Below are 24,426 nucleotides of genomic sequence, written 5' to 3'. Positions count from 1 at the left end.
AGGCTGTTTGAAATATATGGGTTCAGAATAAAAGCACTGAGTGTACGTACATTCCCATTTTCCATTTGTTCAGTTCTTGTCTGTCTTGTGTAATAGAATGAAAATAGCAAAAGTCACAGCAGCTTTTTATGGCAAAATTTTGAAGAGAAGCTGAAATTCCCAATGATTGCTGCTTCCCTGTTTACAATCTTTTTTTAAATACCAAAGGAAGGCTGACATCCTCCACCCTCTCTCTTGTGTCATTCCAACCTGTTACTGCAATAGTTTCTTTGTGCTTTTCATTGTTTGCTTTGTAAACCTTCCCTATGGATCTGCCAGGTTTTGTTATCTTTTGTAGTTGTGCTTAGTGGCATCATTTCATCTTGGGATACGCAGCCCTAGAGTAGGCATTGTGCAAGTACTAGAAAACTCAGTCCTGGATCCTGGAATATTAGATAAATAATGAATAATAAGCTCTGAAGGATGGAGATAATAAAATATATACATTTTTGGAGTAGTGTACTGATATAAAACCTCTACTGGTAATAGAAGGAGAATGAAAATGCACTGAGAGATTTGTGGCCACCTTTGCTTTATAAAATGTAATGTAGATCTTACATGGATAAGGAAGTAGGAAATGGAACAATTTGCAGTGAGTCACAAGCAAGTGATAAATCGAAAGCAAACAGCAGGGAAGAATGGAAAAATAGAGTTGGTGGCAAGATGCGTGACCTAATTGACTACAGAGTTATAATGAATGAAATAGGGGGAGTTCAAGTTTTTACATTGAAGAAGTGGAAGAAAAATAAAGGAAGTGAACATTTTAAGTTTTGTCTATGAAGGGTGGATGCTATTCCAGAAGAGGGATGGCAGCTTTGAGCGTGGGATGGAGAGATTTTAATGTATATTGAGATAAAGATGAACCCAAGAAAAAATCAGCAAAAAAAACCACAATAGAAATAGAATGAAAGATGAGCTGTGGTGAATGGGTTGAGGGTCAGTGGCCAAGAACTGGTGGAGGAAAAGAAATGCATTTACTTGAAAACAAGAAACAAATTTAATAAAGACGCAGCTTGGCAAATTGTTATTTTGCAGAATGTTAGATCCAATTAGGATGAAATGTGAATAGGTAAGGCCCAAAAAACAAATGACGATCTGTCATCTAATGTAAAGATGGCAGCCCTCAACAAGACTGGGAGGGGTGTCGCTGTGCAGAGGGAGGAATGAGTGAACAGTTGAAAGGTGTCTGTTGCTCATTCATTCTTATTATCATTTGCTGCATTGCTCACCTTCATTTCATTCCAAGCCTCAAGAAATTATTTCACATTTCGCTCTTGCTTATTGTAATAAAAATACTTGAATTGGAAAGGCATGCATCTGAAGCTTTTCAATTCTATGTGTAAAGACAACGGCATGAAAATAGATATGTGTAAGACAAATTCTAGTTTTAATTTGATTTTACTGAATTCAAAGGATCAACATTAACATTGAGATTTAATGAAGATTTGCTGCTCTAGAAACTTACTGTGATATACTTATCCTCAGAGGATGGCTATTATGGGTGAGATGGGATGCACTAAACTAATTAATTTGTGTTTTTGTGACTACCAAGTTTACAAAGAAAAGTTTCATGTCGAATTTGCTACAGTCTCGTATGCATTGCTGTATTTTCAGTCGTGTATATGCCATGAAAGTTCATCAATTTATTCTTGAAGAGTGAACTCTTTTATGTTAGAGTGAAGCTTTGGCAAAGAATTTTAAGAACACTTGCAATTGCATCTTTACTTTTTTGGCAAATAATATGGAACTGTTTTCAGCTGTTCATGTTTCCTGCAGTATACTGAAAGAGCTGGAGGTATTTAGATCACTTCAGTCACCTAGCTTACTTTTTAGTATTTTCTTGCCAGTACAGCTTGTGTTGTCAGTGATGGGATTTTACTTCATATATGAAGTTGAGGCTTTGTACTAGGACTAGTGGTATTGCAAACGGTGTGGGGTTTTTTTTTAGTTAGACATAGAATCATAGAATCAACTAGGTTGGAAAAGGGTTTTAACATCATCAAGTCCAGCTGTTACCCCAGGACTGCCAAGACCACCACTAAACCATGTCACTGAGGGCCTCATCTACATGGGTTTTGTACACTCCCAGGGATGGTGATTCCACCACTTCCCTGGGAAGCCTGTTCCAATGCCTTTTGGTAAAGAATTTGTTCCTAATATCCAATGTAAACCTCTCCTGGTGCAGCTTGAAGCTGCTACCTCTTGTCCTGTTACTTGAGAGAAGGGATCAGCCTTTTCTATTTTTGTTTCTTCCTTTTGGGTAATCAATGTCTCTGAACTTTTTTATATGAGGGAATTGATAGTGCCGCGAGCAGTAAATGAGATACAGTGAGAAAATAAGTTTCATGGCAGGACTCCATGGTTCTCAGCCTTTGGCTACAGTGAAACTAAAAGATAAAAGTCAATTAAGCTGTAGTAAATTGTGTTGAAAATATGTTTTCTTCTACAGCTATTGCAGACTTTCTGTAGTGGGGCTTAATCTGTTGTTCTGGAAATACAGTTATGACCACAGACATGCCTAAATAGAAGACCTTACTATAAGGAATGTGGTTGTCTGTAACTGTTATTTTTAAAACTGTATGTTTATTGATACTCAATCTAATTCAGAAAGATATGTTTCTTGAGTGAGAGCTGACTTTTTACAACAGAAAGTTAGGCTGTAGATTTCCTTTCGTGTCTCTTACAGTGATATATTTTATTGCTGTGATTTGCTTACTCTTTGTTATATGTGTGCTGTGCTCTAAAACAGTTCCTGAGTATTGAAATTTTTGATAAACTTTTAATGAATCATTCAACATTCTTGGTTTGTGTTCATGTATGTTCCTATTTTGTGAATGAAAGGGAATTAAGAGTTATATACTCAGTACTTTTTCGTAAAGAGGATTTCTCACAGCATGTTCCCTCTAGACCTGGTGTCTGCTACAGTGCAGTGTTAGAATATTAAGAGAAATGAAATTATAACTGTTTCCCTGAGACACCATTTGACAGTCATACTCAGGTTCACAAACTTCTTTTATTTTTTCAGCCTATAATTTTATCTTCTATTTCTCTTCATTATCAACTCTAATGCTCTTCAAGTTGTTCTTCTTTAATGTGTACCACACTCGAATGTTCCATCAGATGAATGTTTTTCCTTTCAGTATTTCTTGACCAATGTAAATATGTAGCTATTTTAATCTCTTGATGATTTTTGTTGTTGCTTTTTTCCTCTGAATTCCGTATAATTTGTCAATACCTTTCTGGTGTTGAAATGCCTAGGAGTGAAGGCACTATTGCATATATGTAATTATGTCTCCCCTCATCATTCAGAGGTTATATTTATTATTGCTTCACATAGCAAATTCATATTTAAATTCCTGTCCACTATACTTGGAGGCTTTTTTCCTTATTACTGCAGCACAGATTTTTATCCACTGTTTCAGATCTGTGTTTTTAGCCTGCATATTGTCAGATGCTTTTCCTTGTATTTCCATTTCCCAATTCTTATATTTCATTCCACGCACATTTCTAAACTCCCAAAAGCTGATGTTTCTCTTGCTCTGGCAGGTTATCAAGGTTATCTCGCTTCTTGAGCTTGTTACCTGTATGACTTTTGGAAAATAATTTTGCTTTAATATATATGCTTTTGGGTTTTTTTCTGCAAATACTTAATAACTTCTGCTGCTGCCCTGGGGATTGAGTTTTGAGATTCTCTATCTTGTTTTTGTTAGCTTTCCTCAGTTAGAAAAACCCTCTCCCATTATTGCTGTTATTTTGTTGAGTGGTCATCTGCATAGAAGCCGCAGTTGCTATGCATGCGTGAATTCATTGATACAAATTCATTGATACATGTATATGTGTGTGTCTGTGTTGTGTGTATGTATATGCCTACTTATGTATAATGTGTTTTCCTACTCATCCATTTAAAACAATGCTGTATACCTGCAGGAGGATGAAGAAGAAACATATGAGCAAACTCTAGAATTCCGCAGAGGAGGTGACGGTCAGCCAAGACGGTCCGCACGACCTACTCAACAATTTTATCAACCTCCAAGAGCTAGAAACTGATTAATAAGAAATAAAAGGTAAATACGATATTGCTATTTTATTTACGAGTTTGAATTTCAAGAAAAGTAGATATGGATTGTTCTGTACTAAAGTGTCCTTCAGTCTTTGTGAAGTTTGTGAGAGAACTTTCTACAACTTTGCCAGTAGTTGGTTGTATAAGAACCATCAGTATTGGGTTGCAAGTGATAAGTATTTTTAAGAAATAAATTACTGTAATCACTGTTCTACAAGCAAATAGACAACTTAAAATTCTTAGAAACACCTTGTTCATCACTTTAAAAAAAGTATTAAGAAACAGCACATGTATGACCTACTTTGTTTTAATAGTGGAAATCTGTTTATATGGAGCTACACCTACGAAGAACTATAGATATTAAGTCAGTGTCTTACCATTTAAGTGAAAGTTTTATGGTTCTATCTTTTTAGTTTAAAAAAACACTTACTGCAGTCACCTACATGAAAGATACGTTTGGCATATTGCTTCTAAATTTTTTTAGGGATATTGGTTTACTTACAAGTTGGATATCTGTATTTCTCGGGATGTTGTGGCTGTAGGAAGAGGCTTGATATAGCTGTGGGGAGAGGGAAGGCAGTAGAAACACTTCATTAAATAGCTTTTAAACTTTGCTTTATGTAAGGACTGAAGTCATCTGAGCAAGCTTTTTACTTGATACTTTTTCACCTGAGAGCAGTAGCATCTCATTCACTTACATTAGATCAGCTTTTTCTCTGAAATAAGTGTCTGCAGTCCCTACTGAACTTAGTACTGTCTGTCCAAGGTCCCATACTCTGCTTTTTATGAACCATTTATGTGAGTAAATATTCTTTCTATTTTTTCACTTAGGGAGGGAAGGAGAATGAGCAACACTAAAACCTATTATCTGTGAGCTCGTCACTGAATGGGGAGGTACAAGGCCTAAGAATATTTGCTGTGCTCTGAGTCTTAAGGGTATATCTGCACCTATGCTCTTTTAATTAGCAGAAATTAAGGGATTATATATCATCCTCAAAAAATACACCACACTTGCACATTCAGAAATGTAAAAAGGCCAGCCAGATAAAACAGTTGTAATTCTTTTACTAAAGAAATCAAATATGCTGTCCTGCTTTCATTTTACTTGGGGATCTTCTAAATCCTTAATTTTCAATCCTGAATTAAGTGAGCTTTGTAAAGCCACATGCTATTTGATGTACATTGACACTGTGGCTTTGTCTTGAATCTGACTTTTTTCTACTAGCCAGTTTATTTTCTAGGAAGCTCTTTTTAGTTCCTTTCCTTGCTCCAGTCCTCCATGGTCAGTAGGTTTAATAGGTGCTGCTGATCTCTGCAGCTTTGGTATTTCTGAGGTACAATAATGTATGATTTTACTTTCTGATCGTGCGAAAATACCTTTTTCATTCGGGAGAGTACTGGCAACCTATGAGCAAAATTTATTCTTGGCTCTAGCCAAGGTGATAATTATGCTATTTTTGCCTGTATCATTCAATTTTCTATTTTAAGTATGTGTATCAATCACTATCAATAAACATGTCATCTGGTAATTTATGCAGAAATAATTCTGGCATATGCCCTGAGCTGAGTTCTAAACCAGCTCAGCTGGCTCAGAGGAGTGTCAGTGTGATCAGCCGAATGAAATGTGCTCAGTGCACTGAGAGAGGGTATTTTTTGTCTTTAGATAATATTTTTGGCATTTCTCTTAATTTTACAGTATAAATCTGGAAAATTATATTTAGCTTTGGTCAGATGATGGGGAGGGGGAAGCAGACATCCAGAGAGAGCAATGGTAACTACTGTATCTCAAGAAGAGTGAATAAATTGTTGGCAAGTAAGGATCAACCTTTCTAAGGCTTAGGTGGTTGTTCCTTGCAGGTGTTTTTATACCTTGCTTTGAAGATTCTAACAGCATCCTTGGTATCAAAACAGTAAAAAAAATACATAGTTACAGCCCTTCCCTTGCCCCAGTTCAAATACTTCTGTGTTCTCCAAGTAAAGGGGTGGGGAAAGAAGATATATGTTGCAAAATGTGTCATGCAGCTAAATATATTTTTTCGGCAACTACTTTGCTTTAAAAAGTACATCTTTTATGTAAAGTCCTTCCAGATATATCTTTTTTTTTTTTTTTCCATCATGATTTAAAAGTCTTTGCCTCAGTTGATGAAACAAGGTATTTTCTCTGTCCTCTTTTGGCCCAGGACTGTTTGATTTAACATCTGCTCAATTTAGATAGTGCCAATTTGTCATCCAAATCTGAATTTATTAACCCAGGTCAGTGTACAATCAGTGGCAGCTTAACCCTAGTAAATTTTGGTTACTTTTGTAAGCCTAACTGTTAGAATATTATGTACATAATTTCTACAATACAAATAGCAAATATTGTAAGAGTTATACATACCTTAAATAGATGTCACTATAAACACTTATAAACATTATAAGAAGATACAAGTTACTGCTTGACAGGAAGACTCATCCCTCTACATCAAAACATTCACTGCCATCTTCTTTGGCTGCTATAACTGATTTGTCTTGAACTTTAATTAAGTGGAGTTAGTATCTCTAACTGGCTAAAATGTAGTAGATTAGAACATTTGCATATTTGATATTAACATGATTTGCTAAATCTAGCTGTTTTAATTAACTGCTTTATCAGGTTTAGGTTTGTATTTGGAAGATTTCCAGTATTAAACTCAGCTACATTTCACCATAAAATAATGTAACAGCTATTTGATGTAAGCACCAAAAAGAAGTTATCAAGATACTCAGTTGGTCTTAGATTCTTGAAACACTGGGATCACTTAGGTAGAAAAAGAAAATAAAGAGGCAAGATGTATCTTCTACATAAAGGTTGGATGATGCTACTTAAGCTGTATTAGTTCAGTCGAAACAACCCTTTGTTTTTTCTAGAATTCATAATAGGGATTTTTTTCCTCTGCCACTGTGTTCTAGTGAACATTTGGAAAATGGAACAGCTTGTTCTTTTCTACTCAGGAGTGTGGCATCTGCAGTTATCTCTGGACAGTGTCAAAAATTCTTCCTGTTTGAGAACAATCTCTTGCAAGTCTTCTTGGAGATAAAAATATTGTAGAGAACAACTTTTTCTGTGTTGTACAGACAGGCTTTCACCTGCTAGATTTGCTTCTTGAAGCTCATGTAGAGTCCAGTGTAGCTGACATTATTTGCTTTGTTTGATAGCAAAGTGATGTGAGGAGGTGGCAATTGTGATACTGTGGTGGATGTATGTATCTCCCCATAGTATATCTCATTCTACTATGTATCTTATACTTCAGTTGCATTTTGAAATGCATTACACTTGACCTAATAAGGTACTGGATGAAGACAGTGGAATTAGAGAGAAACCAGTAATGAAAATCTATTGAGCTTTTCCAAAAATAAGTGGTGAATGTAACTGATTCTTCTCTGATTTTAAACTTAGGCAGAAAATCAGTCATATTCCTTTTCTAAATTGCTTTCAGCTTGCACAGACTTGTACAACAGTGTAGCTTTAATGTCTTGACATGTAAAAGTTCAGGAATAATGAATGGCAGTTCCTAGAAGTGGGTTTCTATGGTTTTTTCCTCCTTTTTATTCCTTAGAGCTCTTGAGAGCATGGTATATTCTTCTTATTTAAAGGTTTTGATATCATGTTAGAAAAAAACATGATTTATTAGGGGAACTATTAGGGGATCCACTGACACAAAATTTTGCCACAGAAGGATGCTTTACCTCTTTACCAGATGGTTAATGACAGCCTTTATTCCTGAGGGGGAGTACCTCTGTATTATGTAAAGTAATTTTTTTTTTTCCCTAAAGAGACAGAGAGCCCTTGATGGTTATTTTATATTATAAATCGACACATTCTGGAGGGTTTTAATATTGTGGTAGATGCCTCATCCCTGGAAACATTTAAAGTCAGGTTGGACGAGGCTCTGAGAAACCTGATATAGTTGAAGATGTCTCTGCTCATTGCTACCAGAAAGAAAATTCACTCTATCCCAGATAAAACCAGGACGAAGAGGTTGGAGTAGAGGACCTTTAAAGGTCCCTTCCAAACCAAACCTTCTGAAGACCTTCTTGCTGCACTGTTCTATGCTTCGGGTATTAAGAACAATTGCTACAGACTTGCAGGAAGTCTTGAATTGGTGTTTATTTTGAAGACAGGGCAATAGAGTAGTCATGTTAATGTGAAGTAACAGAAGTATGGGGTAATTAGCACCTCACTGTGGTTGCAGTTGATCTAGAAATGATCTTTTATGAATATCTAGCAGTGTGAGGTAGAAAACACTAACTCAGAATTTTATCAGACCACTGCATTCAGAGCCTTTGAACCCACTGTCCGTTGTTTAGGGTATGAGTCAAATACAAGCTTTAACAGGTCTGTAAAATAAGATACTTCTAGAGAATCAGGAGACAAGAATTTAGAATCTAACAATAATAAAAATACATCCTGAACTTACACTTCCTGTATAGAATGTCATGAAAAGAAGGAGAACAAGTAATCAGAAATCAGTGTTTTGAAGGATCATAGCTTTTGGAAGGGCCTGAAAGAACCTAAGAGTGTGAACTCATGAGTACTTGGTTATTATCTGTTTCTTGGGTCTTCCTTTGCTCCATGACAGAATTAATCTACACCTTGTCACACTTGCTATAAAGTCTGTATTGAAGTCCTTCCTTAGCAATGGAGAAACTGCATTTCTGTGAGAAGTCATTGCCAGAAAGTGTTCTTTCCTTGTATAAAACCAATCATACTTATTGTATTGAAGTGCAGCCTTCTGATTTATTCTTTGCAAGACTTCTATCTCTGTAAGTGCTGAAAAGCAGATATCTGCTCTTTTGGAGGAAGAAAATGAAATAACAGTAAAGTGTATGTTGCACAAAAAGCAGAGAGGTTTTATGCTTATCTACTGTATTTTATTTTTCTCATTTAGAAACCTTCTTGGGGTGAGGGGAAATTCACTGGCAGCTCCAACTTGCTGAAGACTTCTAGAAGAAAGTCTGGCTTTTTCCAAGCAACAGGATAGAACAAGGAGAGCTCATGTGAGCAGAAGGAATTTGGACCTGACAACACAAGAGACTTTTTTAAAGTTCTTAGTTATATGAAGCTGAATACTTTTTACATATGAAAGAGGCAAATTGTCATTGCTGCCATCAATAAAACCACAGTGCACTATTCTATTCTTTGCCTTGTATTCTTTTTACTGAGCCTTCATTGTTAGTTAACATAATACTAATGTATCATGATTTTTATTAATTTTTACTTGATTTTGGTTCTAATATTGTTTCGAGTTAAGTAAAATTAAAACTCATATTTTCTCAAAAGTAGACAGGATTGGGCCTTTCATTTATATTTCAGGCTAGCATTAGCGAACCATGTTAAAAATTAACAACTAATTATTGTACAGAGAAATTCTGAATAGGTTTTGACTGTCTTCTGTGCTTATTTTCCAAAGTTGCTGAAGGCCAAATTACAGATTTGCCTATTATGCTTTTCATGATCTGTGACTAAAAGGTCGAAGGGGAGGAGAAAAAAATCATGAACTATAGTAGTAATTTTCTAAATTATTTTAAGTAGATATTTTCTTTTTAGGAATATTTATATTACAGAAATAGAAACATTTCTAGGAAGTACAGGAAAGTAGTTTAAACAAGAAGTGCCAAAAGATGCATAGGAGTATTTTAAACGTAAATATGCGTATACATGCACGCATGTGCAACCTGTTGAATAATAGGTTATTTCTTGTAGCTTGAAACTTTGCTTTTATTGATTCATGTTATTAGATTTTTTTTTCAATTAGCATTGGTGCTTGAAAGAATCTTTATGTCAAAGTACTTCTTATTCTAAGCTGTATCTTTGAATCTTACGTGATTATGACAAATATCTGAAATTTCCCTATTTCTTTAACTCAGAAGTACTCAAGATCTTTGTACCATGCAAATGCCTTCTAAGCTTTATTCTGATCATATAAGTAACATTGAAATAGCATGTGTGTTTCGAGGTAGTTCTGTAAAGGCAGAATTTTACCTGAGATATGTATTAATAAGTTGTAAAATTCTACTGGATTTCTCTCTGAGGGCTCATACAGTACTCTGTTTGGATAGAACCTGGTTTATCTGGGTGAAAAGAAGTTTTATAATGAGGATGTAATTGAATGTATTTGCAGTACATAATATGGATTACTGTATGAATGCAGTCAAAACATTACAAATATTTGCAGAATAGTAAGGAACCAAATGTTTTGCTCCCTTAATGAATCCTAAGCAGCTTGTTAAGAATTATTAATGCAACCTACTAATAATTCTAAAATTTGGAAACTTAAAACATGAGCTGTCCAATTTTGAAGCTCTTCCCTATCAACTGCCACAAAACAAATTTTATGAAGTTTGTTAGATTTTGGTTAGAAATCACTTTCCAAATACTATGAATCATCCTGGTCAGATCTGCAAAATTGTACTAGTAAATAAATAAATTAATTAGATCTAATACGTTGGATGTTGGATGCTTTACTTCCAGAACTATTGCTAAGACCACTGAAAGCAGCTATTCAGCTTCAGAAAGCAGTGCAGCTATGGCATCTTTTTAAGAAGCAGTTTTGATTTTTGTTTATGCATAGACTGTGCATTAAATTACCCCTATAGTCAGTGTACCAAAGTAATTTCTGAAATTAAAGTAACTTTTATGTTCTTTTGAGCTTTCATTCTTGCTGTGAACTAATCTTAAAATTCAGAAAAGTGCCATCTGATTTAGTGAACCGTAAAAAATTATCCCTACTTAGGAAAATTCTAAGCTTATACAACTACAGTGCTGCATTACTCTATAGTGGTTATGGTATTCTGAAATTACCACATGTTGTGTCTGTAGGCAAATGAAATATATTTGAAATTTGATTTTGTTTGTAAAAAAGTAAAGACCATTGCCTGGTCTTTTCACTAGTGCTGAGGAACTGGAAAGCCAGAGTAAGCATACAGATGGAGAGTCTTCTTGAAAAGACATGTTGTCTTTGTGGATTTTATGATTCTTTTCTGTTTTGGTTTTCACAAAAAAATACTTCTTTGAAAGCTCTGCCTGCTTAGGATGTGAAGAACCAGTGACTGAGTAGATAAAAACCATTTGTGTCAACCTGTTCTGAAAAGCAAGAATTAATATATTCATGCTCATTGTTTCCTATATCTGGAAACAACATGATGATAAACTATCTATATATTTAAATTATTTTATTGATTTGCATAATACATCAACACCACAATTATAATTATTTGTGAGTTACAATATAGTAAAGTTTACATACAAAAGAACAACATTACTTACCTTTTATGTTCAGAAAAAGTTACCATGACTAGGTTGGTCTTTGATAAGAAAGTTAACTTCTAATTTGTCAAAACCAACAGCAAAAGCAAGCTCCTGAATTTTGTGGGGCAACATCTGTGTAGTTAAAAAAAATCTGATAAGGAGCACTGGATCCTGATCATCCAAGCTATTTATTTGCTAGCTTGATTTTTGACTGTTCTGGAGTGTTCTTGACCAGCTGTTTCTAAGACAAACATGTCACAAAGAAACTTTGCACTTTGCATGCTGGACATGAGCCAGTTGGACCTCTGAATCAGTAGATCCCTGGTCTGTGGCCTTTTAGTAGGGTTATAGATACAGTTTATGAGAATTTTTGTCTTGAATTTAGGAATTCAATTCTAAGGAGATGTTTTCCTTGCCATGGACTTGTATATAACATTTTCACCTAAAGGAAATAAAAAAAAAACAAACCCAACAACCCCCCCCCCTGGAATTTCTGATTTAAATTGTTCTAAAAGTTATGTGCCAAGGTGGCAATCTTGACAGTGAATATATTATTTTTCCTTTATATTGAGATATAAAATCATTTTGAAACAAAGGGTGGAAATGTTCTGGTTTTACCTTGCATGTTTCCAGAGTTTTATAAAAAAATCTGATTGACGTTGTCATGGTTTTATTTAAAATTCTTCCTTGGACTAACGTAATCTGATAGATATTCATGTATGTTTTACATATATATACACTAATGTAACTTTTCCTTTTGTCACTAACAGGTGTTAATAAGTCTTTGGTAACAACTGTACAAAGCATTTTGAGGATCGCTTGTCAAGGTTGCCTCTACCAAGAAACACTGCTGGAATTGTCTCTGCAGAATCTCTCTGTAATGACTTGAGCCGTATGCAGATAAAACCTGTTGGAAATCTGGCCTTCCAAAGCATTATTAACAACTCATATTTTCATTGGGTGGTGAACGGTTGATATCACAGGAAGGACAAATGTTATCCATGAGATGCACTTGGCATTGCATACAGAATGAGTGAAAGGTTAATGGAAGATAAAGATTTAGTTTTAGGTAAATCTGAAGAGATCTTCGCAAGAGAAATCCTAAACAGCAAAACTAGCCAATGAAGGTTGTTCTAAGGTAAGCCAGGTAGCTGAAAGAATCTGGCAGTGTAGGGTAAGCAGTCTCTTTCTAGCAGGATGGTTGGAGGGGACTTCACACAGAAAAGTCTCCAGTGTTTTTGTACATACACAGGAATGTATTGTTCAGAATGATTGTCTGTAGATGCTTTCTTGGAGAAAAATCCTAGTTTGACTGTCCTTTCATTGCATAACTTGATCCAACTCCAGTAAAATCATAACTTTCTTGAGAACTGTATAAGCCTCAAGAATGGCTAACTGCACAATCTAGCTAACTCAGTTTAGCTTTGTACTTACTGTATGACTGTTGAGGTGTTCTCGTTTTTTGGTTTTGCTTTTCTTTTTTTTTTTTTTTCTTCTTTCCCTGAAATGCTTTAGAGCAACCTATTACAGGAGAGCAGCTAAACTATGGAAGGTGCTCCAAACATGTAGCCACTGACTTTCCTATAGCATGACATGCATATGAAAAGCTTTGTGTATTTGTGGTATTCTTCAAAGCAATGGAAGAGACTCATAATTACTTTTTTTGTTTTTCTGATATTTACGGCATGTAATTCTTTATGTTGTCCTGTTCTGGCTTTAAATTACTTTTTGTTTTGAGGTTTTGAGAATGGTTCCGAGCAATTTAAAAGGTAAAGAAATTGCATCAATACTTAATTTTCCCATGAAATTGAGAGACCATAAAAAGTCAGTTTCCATACAAACACATGGGCTATTGATGGACCCAATTATAATCTGGAAATTATGGCGGTATGACTGAAACCAGAATCTGGTATACATTAAAAAAAAATCTTAATGTGCTCAAATGATTAATTGTATAATAGCAACAGAGAACTATAGGTGGCCTAAAAAAGGATTCTGCAGCTGTTTCTAAGGAAAATGTTTGCAGTCATAGTGCTTTGTAATATGTCATGTAACTTGAATAATCTATTTTAAAAAGGATGCAAAGGTAAGTATTGTGTAGAAGATACTCATGTCATTTTCAGGCAGTTTAGTATGTCATGGGATCTTGGATTCTTTGCTTTGATTTTATACCATATATTGCTAAACTGCAAAAGCTAAGGAATATAAATAATAATTTATATTTGTTTTATATTCAAAATAGTCTTAACCCAATTATATTTTGTTGTAATGTTATGCCTCTGCTAAAACAGTTGTAATCTTATGTGCTTGTGCACAAATTTAAGTCTCAACCATCCATTTTGTGCTGATTATTCTGTAGCTATTTAGCAAAGGAACTTAGTTTGTTTAGAATAATAATAAAAGTAAAAAGCAGAATAAATAAGGAATGGTGTATCATTTTGATATGCCACAAATAATGGGGGTTTTGTACTGGGAGACTAGATAGCATATACAAAGCCAGTGTTCTGTGTGCTATTTGAGTAAGTAAAATAGCTTTCTTCAAAACTGATTTTTTTAAATGTAAAAATTTGATAATTTGATTCCTCTCTGCCCCTACTAGTTAAAAATGTTTCATCCCAATTTAATTGATGGAATGAGACAAATTATATACTCCAGCATTTCACTACTTCTGCTGTATCAGTCTCTTCAGGTATATTATGATCAAATGCCGCCAATAATAGATATTCTTGATGGCCAGATACAGTGTGGCTGTTTCACTGCAACTGGTTGGATTAAAATGTGTATCAGAACTTGATTTAACATTGTACCTGGTGAGTACATGTCATGCTGACATTAATCAGGAATAGGAGATACAGCTGAGTTTCAGTGTAGTACAGCTGCAGAAATGACAACACAATTTAGCATGTGCTACTCCATTTTACTTAATTGCTTTAACTGTGAACTCTCATTTTTAAAAGGAAAATAAAAGATAAATTCTTGCAGCAGTACATAAACCACTGAAAATGTGACCAAATTTTAAACAAGAAGCTGATACCTACCACATCTTTAAAAAAAAGTTGCAAGAGTTGTGAAATGTGAAAACATGCCATGTGGATCAGCTGAGAACCTTTGTACTCTGTGGCTGTGGAATCTGACTTTTTTTCCCAGATATTAAAGAGCTGAAGAATTCCTGGTATAGAATAACTGTATTTGAAAACAACTTAGCCCAGCACTGCATTCAGTCTCTGTACTCCTTGAGGAACCTGAGTGTACTTGCCACTGGCACTGTTTCTCAGAGTCTCAGAGTTGTGAGTCTTGGATGAAAACTGGTTAATGAAAATAGGTTAAGATACTGATGTTGGTTTGAGAGTTCCTCCTAACTTAATGTGAGAAGCTGTACTCTATACTTGGAAAATATGGAAGAAGCTGGGATGTTGTGTGTTTAAGTAGTTCTTCAGGATAAATGTGGTATTATTAATGTGTTGCAAACTGCAGTTGTGCATGCTTGAATAAGAACAACATAGGTGGAAAAAATAACTATTTAAATTATGATATTCCGACAATTTTGTCAAATAAAGTACACCATCTGCAAAGAACTTAGCATCCTGAAATACAGCCACTAATGGGTAGAATGTACAGTGCTCATAAATAGAATTCCAAAATCAAGATCCTTTGAATGTGGTCCCATCTGTGGTGAACTGGTACTTCTACTACATCCTATTAAAGTCATCTGTTGCTAATACTTTGGACAGTGATATTTTGGCCATTCCTAACTGATTACACATGTAATGCTTTAAACTGCTGACCAAGTTGGGACTAAGATGGGGTTTAGCTGCACTTAAGCTCCATCGGGAGTTTAGAAAGCAAGGGGATCCACTCTGAACTTCGTGACTCAGTGCGTGGCTCTCCCTTTTTGGATTGTCGGTCTCCCTGTAAATCATTCTAAATAAATCCTAGCTTTATTGTCCTTTGTATGTTTCATCAATGTAGTAAGAAGTACAGTTAACTGTACCACTGAACTTTGTTAATTTGCACTTTTATAAATTCATATTAAAACTTCTTTTGCTAATGCCTTTGATTCTTTGAGTGACCCTAAACCACCAATTCATGACACTTTGTAAAATGCTAGGAAGATCCAAAAATAGGCTGTTTTTAAAGTAAGTTTTTAAAAGCAAATATAGGGATGCAATTGTGATAGAAAGAATGACTCTGTACAATCTCTAAGCCTGGTTGATCTAGTGCTGCTACTGTGAATTTGCTGTAATATGTTTCTAAAATAGTTTGACTCATACTCCTTGTATGCTGGGTGACTGTCACGCAACAGAACAAAACAATGCGCTGTTGGCAGATACTGAGTTTAGTGTCAACCTGCTGATGTTTCTTGACAAGGTGTTGAGCTGACTGGTTGTTAAACTCAACCCTGAATATAGACAGGCAAAGAGTTGAGCACACCTGATGAACTCACTCAGACAGTAGTAACTGAGCCTGGGGAAGAAGAGGTTGCTTGTTATTTTGTTGATATTAACCATTATGAAGCAACTTTTTTATCTTAAAAGTGCTGTTTGGAATGCTTTGAAATAGGGCAGGGAAACCATTTGCTGAGAGAGATATGTTGTGTGATATGTTAGGACCCAGAAAGCAAAACAGTCTAATGCTGTCAGAGTGAAATCTCTGTGCTAGATACTTGTGTTTCCGATGTGGAAAAGAAATGTGTTTCAAGGGCAGGGCTAGCCTTGGGCACAAGATTAACGAAGTCTGATGAGCATGGACTTGGCAACAGAGAAGCTGAACTGATGTGTTTGTTTCCAGCAGTGGGACCTGAGGAACAGGGAGCTCCTGGCACAGTCTCCAAACTGCCTCCAAGGAAACTTGGAAATGTACAAATCATAAGGGTAGGCATATCTTGAAGTGCCCATTTAATGAAAAATAAATGCTTGTTTCCTCCAGGACTTGCTCTCAATGAGTATGTTTTATTGCTAGTAGTTACTAGCATGAGCTGTAACATATATCTGTTTATCCCATAAAACTTGGAATAGACTGTGCTGATAACAGAGTAATCTGAAAGACTGGAATATCTTATTTTCTATTAGATTATCCCATCACTTTAATTATGTCTCTTCCACTATATTTGCCTGTGGACTGCAGAATTAAAGCATCACCTGAGGATTTATGTGAGAATAAATTTTAAGAGTCTACATTTATTGAGCCTTTTTTTGGTCCAGTTCCTCTAGCTGCTTACTTGAATGTACAAAATATGAAAGTTTTTAGCATATTTAAAACTTTCCTTTGCATGAAGATTTATCTTGTGAACTCATTTATTATAAACTATGATAGGCAGTGAGGATAAATAACCCAAAATACAGTATACAAGTCACCATCTGTATGTGATTAATTGAAGGAGTTACGGAGGAGGGACCTCAGTTGTGCTTGGCAAATTCAGAAGGTACTTCCAGTTTATATAATGACAAGTAATATGTAATGAAGAAGATCAAATTATAATGCTGTGGTCCATTGAGCGTGGCTGATTAAGATCATTGTTCATTCACCTAAAGCCTGTCATTTAATATTTACATTATTAGAGAAATGCATGACTCGGAGCCTAGCAGTGCTTACTTTTTTAAAGAAGAACTTTTTATAGAACATAGTTCTTCATAAATATCTTAGTACAAGTAAACCTGGGCCTAAAATACATTGAAATGTGTTCTCTGCCTAATAACTAGATCATGTAAAGGTATACTTTTTCCTTCCTGAGCTAATTATACTGGTAGAAATCCTCCTACTGCAAGATTATTGATATTTAAACAGTCATTCCCTTTCCCTTTAGCGAAACAGATTACAGTAATATAAACACTACGACTGTACCGGGATAGTCAAAGTAGAATGATTTTTGTTCCTGCCATTGTGTCATGTATCCATGTCCTCTGCCATATAATCAATATAAGGACCTGCTCTTGAGACCTTGTTGGGCAATGTTTGAAACAGGCTAGCTCACCAGCTTCAGTAAGTGTTAGAAAATACCCTGCTCCAGATGGTCGGTATGACTACCTCTGCTCACATTTTTATAATGCAGTAAAAACTATATAACTTTTTTCCTAAAACAATCCTCCCTCTCTCTCTCCTCTCCCCCCCCCCCGCCCCAGCCCCTAAAACCCAAACTAAACCAAGTTCCTACATTGTATTTTTGGCTCCTCCTTGCCTTTGTGGCTTTTAAATTGTGTTCTAATAAAGCATTTGAAATGAGCTCTCTGTCTGTGTTGTGCTCAAAACACAGTGAAAAAGTGTCACTGATTATCAGTGCTGACAGATTCACTATATCAGCTTATAAAATACAGAAATACTTTAATCTACTTACAAAATAATATTCAAAATTAGTGTTCATAGGAGAAGCACTGGAAAGGAATCTTGCCTGTTCCTGTTAACACACCTGAAACAGCTTAGCTACCATAATGGCAAAGTCTTTTATAGGTTGCATAACTTATTTTCCTTATGCAGTTAAATGTTTAGTTATTTGGAAGCATCTTCAGCAAAGCTACCATTTTAAAATGCTTAATCGATCACTGTTACCATTGGAAACATGAAAAGTTATTGTAATCCTGGATCCCTTTGAGGGATCCAGACCTAAAATTCCTTGGGTGACAGCACTTGAATGCTGCATAATAAATACCAGTGAATCTGCATGTAATGAGAAAAATCCCTTTGCCCTTCATAGCTCAGTCATATTAATGTGAGAGCTTAGGTAGCCCATGTTTCTGCAAGTAATAGAGGAGCCGACAAGGAGAGGTGCCATGCTTGACCTCGTGCTCACCAACAGGGAAGGGCTGGTTGGAAATGTGACGCTCCAGGGCAGCCTTGGATGCAGCGATCATGAGATGGTCGAGTTTCAGCTCCTCAGGACAGTGAGAAGAGCATGCAGCAAGCTCACTGCCCTGGACTTCAAGAGAGCAGACTTTGGTCTCTTCAGGAATCTGCTTAGTAAGGTTCCATGGGATACAGCCCTAGAGGGCAGGGGGGCCCAAGACTGTTGGTTGATATTGAAGGATCACCTGCTCCAAGCTCAGGAGTGTTGCATCACAACCAGAAGGAAGTGCAGCAGGAGGGCCAGGAGACCTCCTCGGATGGATAAGGAGCTGCTCGGGAAAATTCAAAGGGAAAAAGAGGCTTATAGAAGGAGACCTCCTCGGATGGATAAGGAGCTGCTCGGGAAAATTCAAAGGGAAAAAGAGGCTTATAGAAGGTGGAAGCAGGGACAGGCAGCCTGGGAAGAATACAGGGGTGTTGTCCTGAAAGCTAGTGACCAGGTTAGGAAAGCTAAGGCCCAGTTAGAACTAAACTTGGCTAGGGATGTGAAAGATAACAAGAAGGGATTCTATAGGTACGTAGGGAATAAAAGACAGACTAGGGGCAATGTAGGCACCCTCCGGAAGCTATCGAGAGAACTGGCTACCCAGGATTTGGAGAAGGCTGAGGTTCTTAATGACTTCTTTGCCTCAGTTTTCACTGGCAAATGCTTTGACCACACCACCCAAGTCTTGGAAGGCAGACGCAGGGACTGTGAGAAGATCTTGGGCCCACTGTAGGAGAGGGTCTGGTTGAGACCCTCTTAAAAACCTAAATGTACACAAGTCCATGGGACCTGATGAAATCCATCCGCGGGTCCTGAAGGAGCTGGCGAATGCATTTGCTAAGCCACTGGCCATCATATTTGAAAAATCATGGCAGTCAGGTGAAGTTCCCGATGACTGGAAAAAGGGATATATAACCCCCATTTTTAAGAAGGGAAAATGGATGACCCGGGGAACTACAGAGCAGTCAGTCTCACCTCTGTGCCTGGCAAACTCTTCGAGCAGATTCTCCTGGAAGGCATGCTAAGGCACATGAAAAACAAGGAGGTGGTTGGTGACACCCAGCATGGCTTCACTAAGGGGAAATCCTGCCTGACCAATTGGGTGGCCTTCTATGATGGGGCTATGGAACTGATGGATGGGGTAGAGCAGTTGACGTCATCGACCTGGACTTGTGCAAAGCCTTTGACACTGTCCCACATGACATCCTTGTCTCTAAATTGGAGAGACATCAGTTTGATGGGTGGACCACTCAATGGATAAAGAACTGGCTGGATAGCCGCATGCAAGGAGTTGTGGTCAATGGCTCAATGTCCGGCCGGAGACCGGTAACGGGTGGTGTCCCTCGGGGAACAGTGTTGGGACTGATCTTGTTCAACATCTTTGTCGGTGACATGGACAGTGGGATTGAGTGCGCCCTCAGCAAGTTTGCCGATGACACCGAACTGTGTGGTTCAGTTGATACCCTGGAGGGAAGGAATGCCATCCAGAGGGACCTTGACACGCTTGTGAGGTGGGCAGATGCCAACCTTATGAAGTTTAACCATGCCAAGTGCAAGGTCCTACACCTGGGTGGGAGCAATCCCAGGCACGGCTACAGGTTGGGCAAAGAAGAGATTCAGAGCAGCCCTGCAGAGAAGGACTTGGGAGTGTTGGTCGATGAGAAAATGAACATGAGCCGGCAGTGTGCGCTCACAGCCCAGAAAGCCAACCGTATCCTGCGCTGCATCAAAAGGAGCGTGACCAGCAAGTCGAGGGAGGTGATCCTGCCCCTCTACTCTGCTCTCATGAGACCTCACTTGGAGTATTGTGTGCAGTTCTGGTGTCCTCAACATAAGAAGGGCATGAAACAGTTGGAACAAGTCCAGGGGAGGGCCACGAGGGTGATCAGGGGACTGGAGCACCTCTCGTATGAAGATAGGCTGAGATAGTTGGGGCTGTTCAGCCTGGAAAAGGGAAGGCTGTGTGGAGACCTCATAGCAGCCTTCCAGTATCTGAAGGGGGCTTGTAATGATGCTGGGGAGAGACTCTTCATTAGGGATTGTAGTTATAGGACAAGGGGTAACGGGTTCAAACTTAACCAGGGGAAGTTTAGATTAAATATAAGGAGGAAGTTTTTTACTGAGAGGGTGGTGAGGCACTGGAATGGGTTGCCCAAGGAAGTTGTGAGTACTCCGTCCCTGGTGGTGTTCAAGGCCAGGCTGGACAAAGCTGTAGGTGATACGGTTTAGTGTGAGGTGTCCCTGCCCATGGCAGGGGGCTTGGAACTAGATGATCTTAAGGTCCTTTCCAACCCTAACTCTTCTGATTCTATGATTCTCTGTTTTCAGGCATACAAGAAAGAGGCAATCATGTTTATTTGGACAGAAAGCATTTTTATTCAAGCAAATACATAGTTTTTGCCTCAAATGCCTCAACACAGTGTTCTGCAGTTTTCCGTCTTTGAAGGAAGAGGAATTAATGGACTTTCTGGAGTCAGTAAAAATGGGATCTTAATTCTTCAGTGATATTCATCTTAAGAATACCTAAGTTGCTGTCTCTGATGGATGTTCTTCAAAGTGCTTATGTTGATTACTTGGACTTTTAGCACCACTTGACAGAGTTTTGTGATTCTGTGGTAATTACCTTGAGAAATATCCAGGCAATCTTTCAAACTGAATTCCTCCAGTTCTGAATGAAAAAATGTGTAAATCAAAGTTTTTCAGATTGTGCAGAAATTTAAGAATACAGCTTGTTCATTAGGGGTAATTTCATGCAGATGCTACTTATAAAGATAGAGATGAATGTGACTGGCAACAGCAATTTCCTTTTTACCTCATTTCTGTAATGGCTTTCTGTAAAAGCATCTGACTTCTAGAACAAACTTCCTTGAAATGGAAGGTACAAAAACATAAGAAAAATCCAACTGGATTTATTTCTGATATCGGTTATGTTTGTCTTCATTAATAAATGCAATGTGTCATACCTCTGTCCATGCTGGCTAAAATTGTACTGTGTTTATTTTAACCAGTGATGCTCACGTTTCAATCTGTGATCTTAGCAGGCTTGTATCTGTTGCTGTGTAAGAAAGCTTCTCCCAAGTCCTTGTGGTCTATGCTTATGGTTTATGTAAAACATAGTTATTGTCCTCTTTTCATCACTTCAAATATAGTAGTTGTCTGTCTTAATTGGTTTTGATTTCAATGTTTTATTTTCAAGGAAATATGTATCCTTTGTTGTCACTAATAAGCAGATGCCTGTTAACAGAACTGCATTTAGTAAGCAAAATTTAACAGTTTGTTTGCAAATGTGAGTTTTAATCACTTAGTTACAGAGCATGCTTGCATGGCCACCTTGAGGGCTATCCCTTCTTCCTCCCTGCCTCCCATCCCAAGGAAGTAAAACTAAGAGTGAGAGCCAGCATTTTGTATCTTCCAGGGAACAAAGAAACAATCCTTAAAGCATTCATGTGAATGTGATTGGTTGTAGGGTTCTAAGTTTGGGGAGGAGAGCTTGGATATTCTCACATAAATTTATCATAACCTGATACTGACTGAGTGAAACGCTCAGATTTTTAAGAGCGTTCTATGAATTTCCAAGTAGAAGAAGCTCTAGCAGTGTGGTTTCCATTGACTGTTCAGCCAGGGATACTAGAAGTATATGGTGGCTCATGACTTCTGCTGTTGGTACAGACTATACTCACAGTTGCTTTGCACCTGGAGGCTGAGCATTCCCTGGCTATTTCTGGTTTGGGGCAGAATGTTCTGGTGAGTGTTCACGATGCCGGTTTTACAAGAGATTTTGGTGAATTTTCTTCTTCCCACTCCCCACATTCATGTCACTGAGCCAGTTGTTAGCCTAAAAGCTGAGATGAAGCAGTGGAGGCTGACTGGCCTCGTCATGATTTAACCTCTTATTTAGTGATGTACCTTACTAGGAAAGGCAAGGCTGTAGTTGCAGGCAATAATAGAAAAAATGATGAATAAGTACCTGCAATGGAATGTCCAGCTGAGGTGTTTAATACTGCTTTTGGGTCTCAGTTTGAGTGGTCACTATGTTTTCATAAAACATTTTATTTTCCATTAAAAACCCAAGCAAACAAAACCAAACCCACTCGCTCTATTTGTGAAGTGATGTAAAGGAAGTGTAGTCCAATGTATTTGCTAATTGTTTTATCTACCGGTTGTCCTGGGTTCAGCAGCAGCAGTCAGTTTTTCTTCTTCTTAGTACCTAGTGCAGTGCTGTGGTTTTGACTTTCGGCCTGGGAAAATATTGATAAAGCCGATGTTTTCAGTTGCTGGTCAGAATGTTTAGTCTGACCAAGGACTTTGTGAGTCTCATGCTCTGCCAGGGAGGAGGAGAAGCCGGGAGGAAGCAGGGACAGGACACCTGACCCAAACTAGCCAAAGAGGTATTCCGTACCATAGCACGTCATGCCCAGGATGTAGGACTGAGAGCCCCCGGAAGGGCTGGATCATGGCAGGGTGGGGGTGAGGTACCGGTTGGTGAGCGGTTGTATTCTCTTCCTTGTTATTTCCTTTATTTTTATTGGTGGTAGCAGTAGTGATTTGTGTTATACCTTAGTTATTAAACTGTTCTTATCTCAACCTGTGGGAGCTGCATTCTTTTGATTCTCCTCCCCGTCCCTCCAGGAGCGGAGGGAAGAAAGGTGGTGGGGGGAAGTGGACTTCGTGGTTCTGATTTACAGCCGGGGCTTAAACCACGACAGTTCTTTTTGGCGCCCAACGTGGGACAGGAAGGGTTGAGATAACAACAGATCTGACTGAGGCACAATGCTGATTTATGGGCTCTCAAAGTTGTTCTTTTTGATACCACAGTTTCTGTATGTCGTAGCTTGCTTGGAGCCAGTATTTGCTGTGTTAGTGTTTATCAAGTGTGGGCCTTGGGCTAAGGTTCTTGTTTCATTGTACTTTATGGTAATGGCTTGCGATACGGGGGGGCTCCGGCAGCAGGGCGGGATGGACGTGGCCGTGGACTTGTACCTGCCCGTCCCGCTGCTCTTCACCATCCTGGCCCTCGTCCTCGCGTCCATCTTTGTGAGGCTGCAGGGGGCTGAGGGGGAGCGGCCCCGGGAGCCGGCGGCGGCCGAAGCGGCCCAGGAGAGCGGCCCCGGGAACCAAGCGGCGGCGGGAGCGGGGCCGGAGGCCAGGATGGAGGCGACTGCCGAGGAGGGGAAGGAGGTGGCCGCGGAGCAGCGGGAGGAGGCGGCGGAGGAGCCGAGCCCCACGGCCGAGCCCAGCCCCGCGGCGGCCGAGAGCATTCCCCAGCAGCCGTCTGCCGAGCCCCGTGAGCCTGAGCTGCAGGAGGATGCAGGAGACCACGCAGCGCTTCCCAGCAAGGCAGAGGAGGAAGATCTGGACTCGGAAAAAGAGAAGCTGGTGGTGAGAAAGCCTTCAAGCACAGCAGCTACACCAGCCCCAGTGACAAGTACAGCAGCAGCATTTGAGAGTTCTGAAGGGTTTGAATGGCCTTTGGGTACCTTTGGGACCTGCCTGCTGATTGTGATGGGGATCACCATGTTGGCACACACACAGAGTGTGTTCTACCCACGACCATTTTGTCTGATCCCGAGAGTTAAGCAGAGTCAGGTTTGGGTCTTGTCTGGGTTTAGACAATACAGGGGGACCGAGAGGTTTTCCCCAAGGCTGGACAGTCATGAGTGTCACGGTGTGTGGGACAGTATGGGCGAGTATCTAATCCACTGGGCCCCTCCAGTGCTTTGGAAGCATCGGAGATGGAAGGCAGCTGTGTGGAGTCCCCGAGAACAAGTTGCAGAAACTGCTGAAGGGGAAGGTGAATTATTTTGAGCCTGATGGGCCCATGACACTTCAGGCCATCAAGGCAGAGATGCAACATAGAGATGGACTCATGATCGAGGGGTGGACTTTGCAATGAGCCTCTCCTGCCCTGAAAGACTGTTACGAGAGATGGAACCCACCATCATGGACCGAATGGACTCAGCAGCTTTATAGGGATTGGTCCAGGCACTAAGATAAGAGTGCACTGAGATGAAAGTGATTGTATATTGAAAATGTGGGATCTGAGCATGACGTGAATGGTATGGAATAAGGGGTGGATACTGTCCTGGGTTCAGCAGCAGCAGTCAGTTTTTCTTCTTCTTAGTACCTAGTGCAGTGCTGTGGTTTTGACTTTCGGCCTGGGAAAATATTGATAAAGCCGATGTTTTCAGTTGCTGGTCAGAATGTTTAGTCTGACCAAGGACTTTGTGAGTCTCA

At 38.7% G+C, this 24,426-nt stretch overlaps 1 protein-coding gene across 1 annotated transcript in view; it reads left to right on the top strand.

The window, feature by feature from the left end:
- TDRD3 (tudor domain containing 3) overlaps nt 1–9,144 on the top strand; it is a gene marked incomplete at its 5' end in the record, with an annotated part of 104,930 nt that extends 95,786 nt beyond the window's left edge. Inside the window, 2 exons of the mRNA XM_080613211.1 lie at nt 3,967–4,103; nt 9,010–9,144. Coding sequence (XP_080469337.1) covers nt 3,967–4,086 — 120 coding nt within the window. The 3' untranslated portion in view covers nt 4,087–4,103; nt 9,010–9,144. The remainder of the gene's footprint in view (nt 1–3,966; nt 4,104–9,009) is intronic.
- Nucleotides 9,145–24,426: the final 15,282 nt, after the last annotated feature.

This window comes from Psittacula echo, assembly GCF_963264785.1.
Source record: "Psittacula echo genome assembly, chromosome: 3".
In the NCBI taxonomy this organism is placed as follows: Eukaryota; Metazoa; Chordata; class Aves; order Psittaciformes; family Psittacidae; genus Psittacula; species Psittacula echo.
Note: the sequence above shows the minus strand (reverse complement) of the source record. Positions and strands in the feature narration are given on the sequence as shown.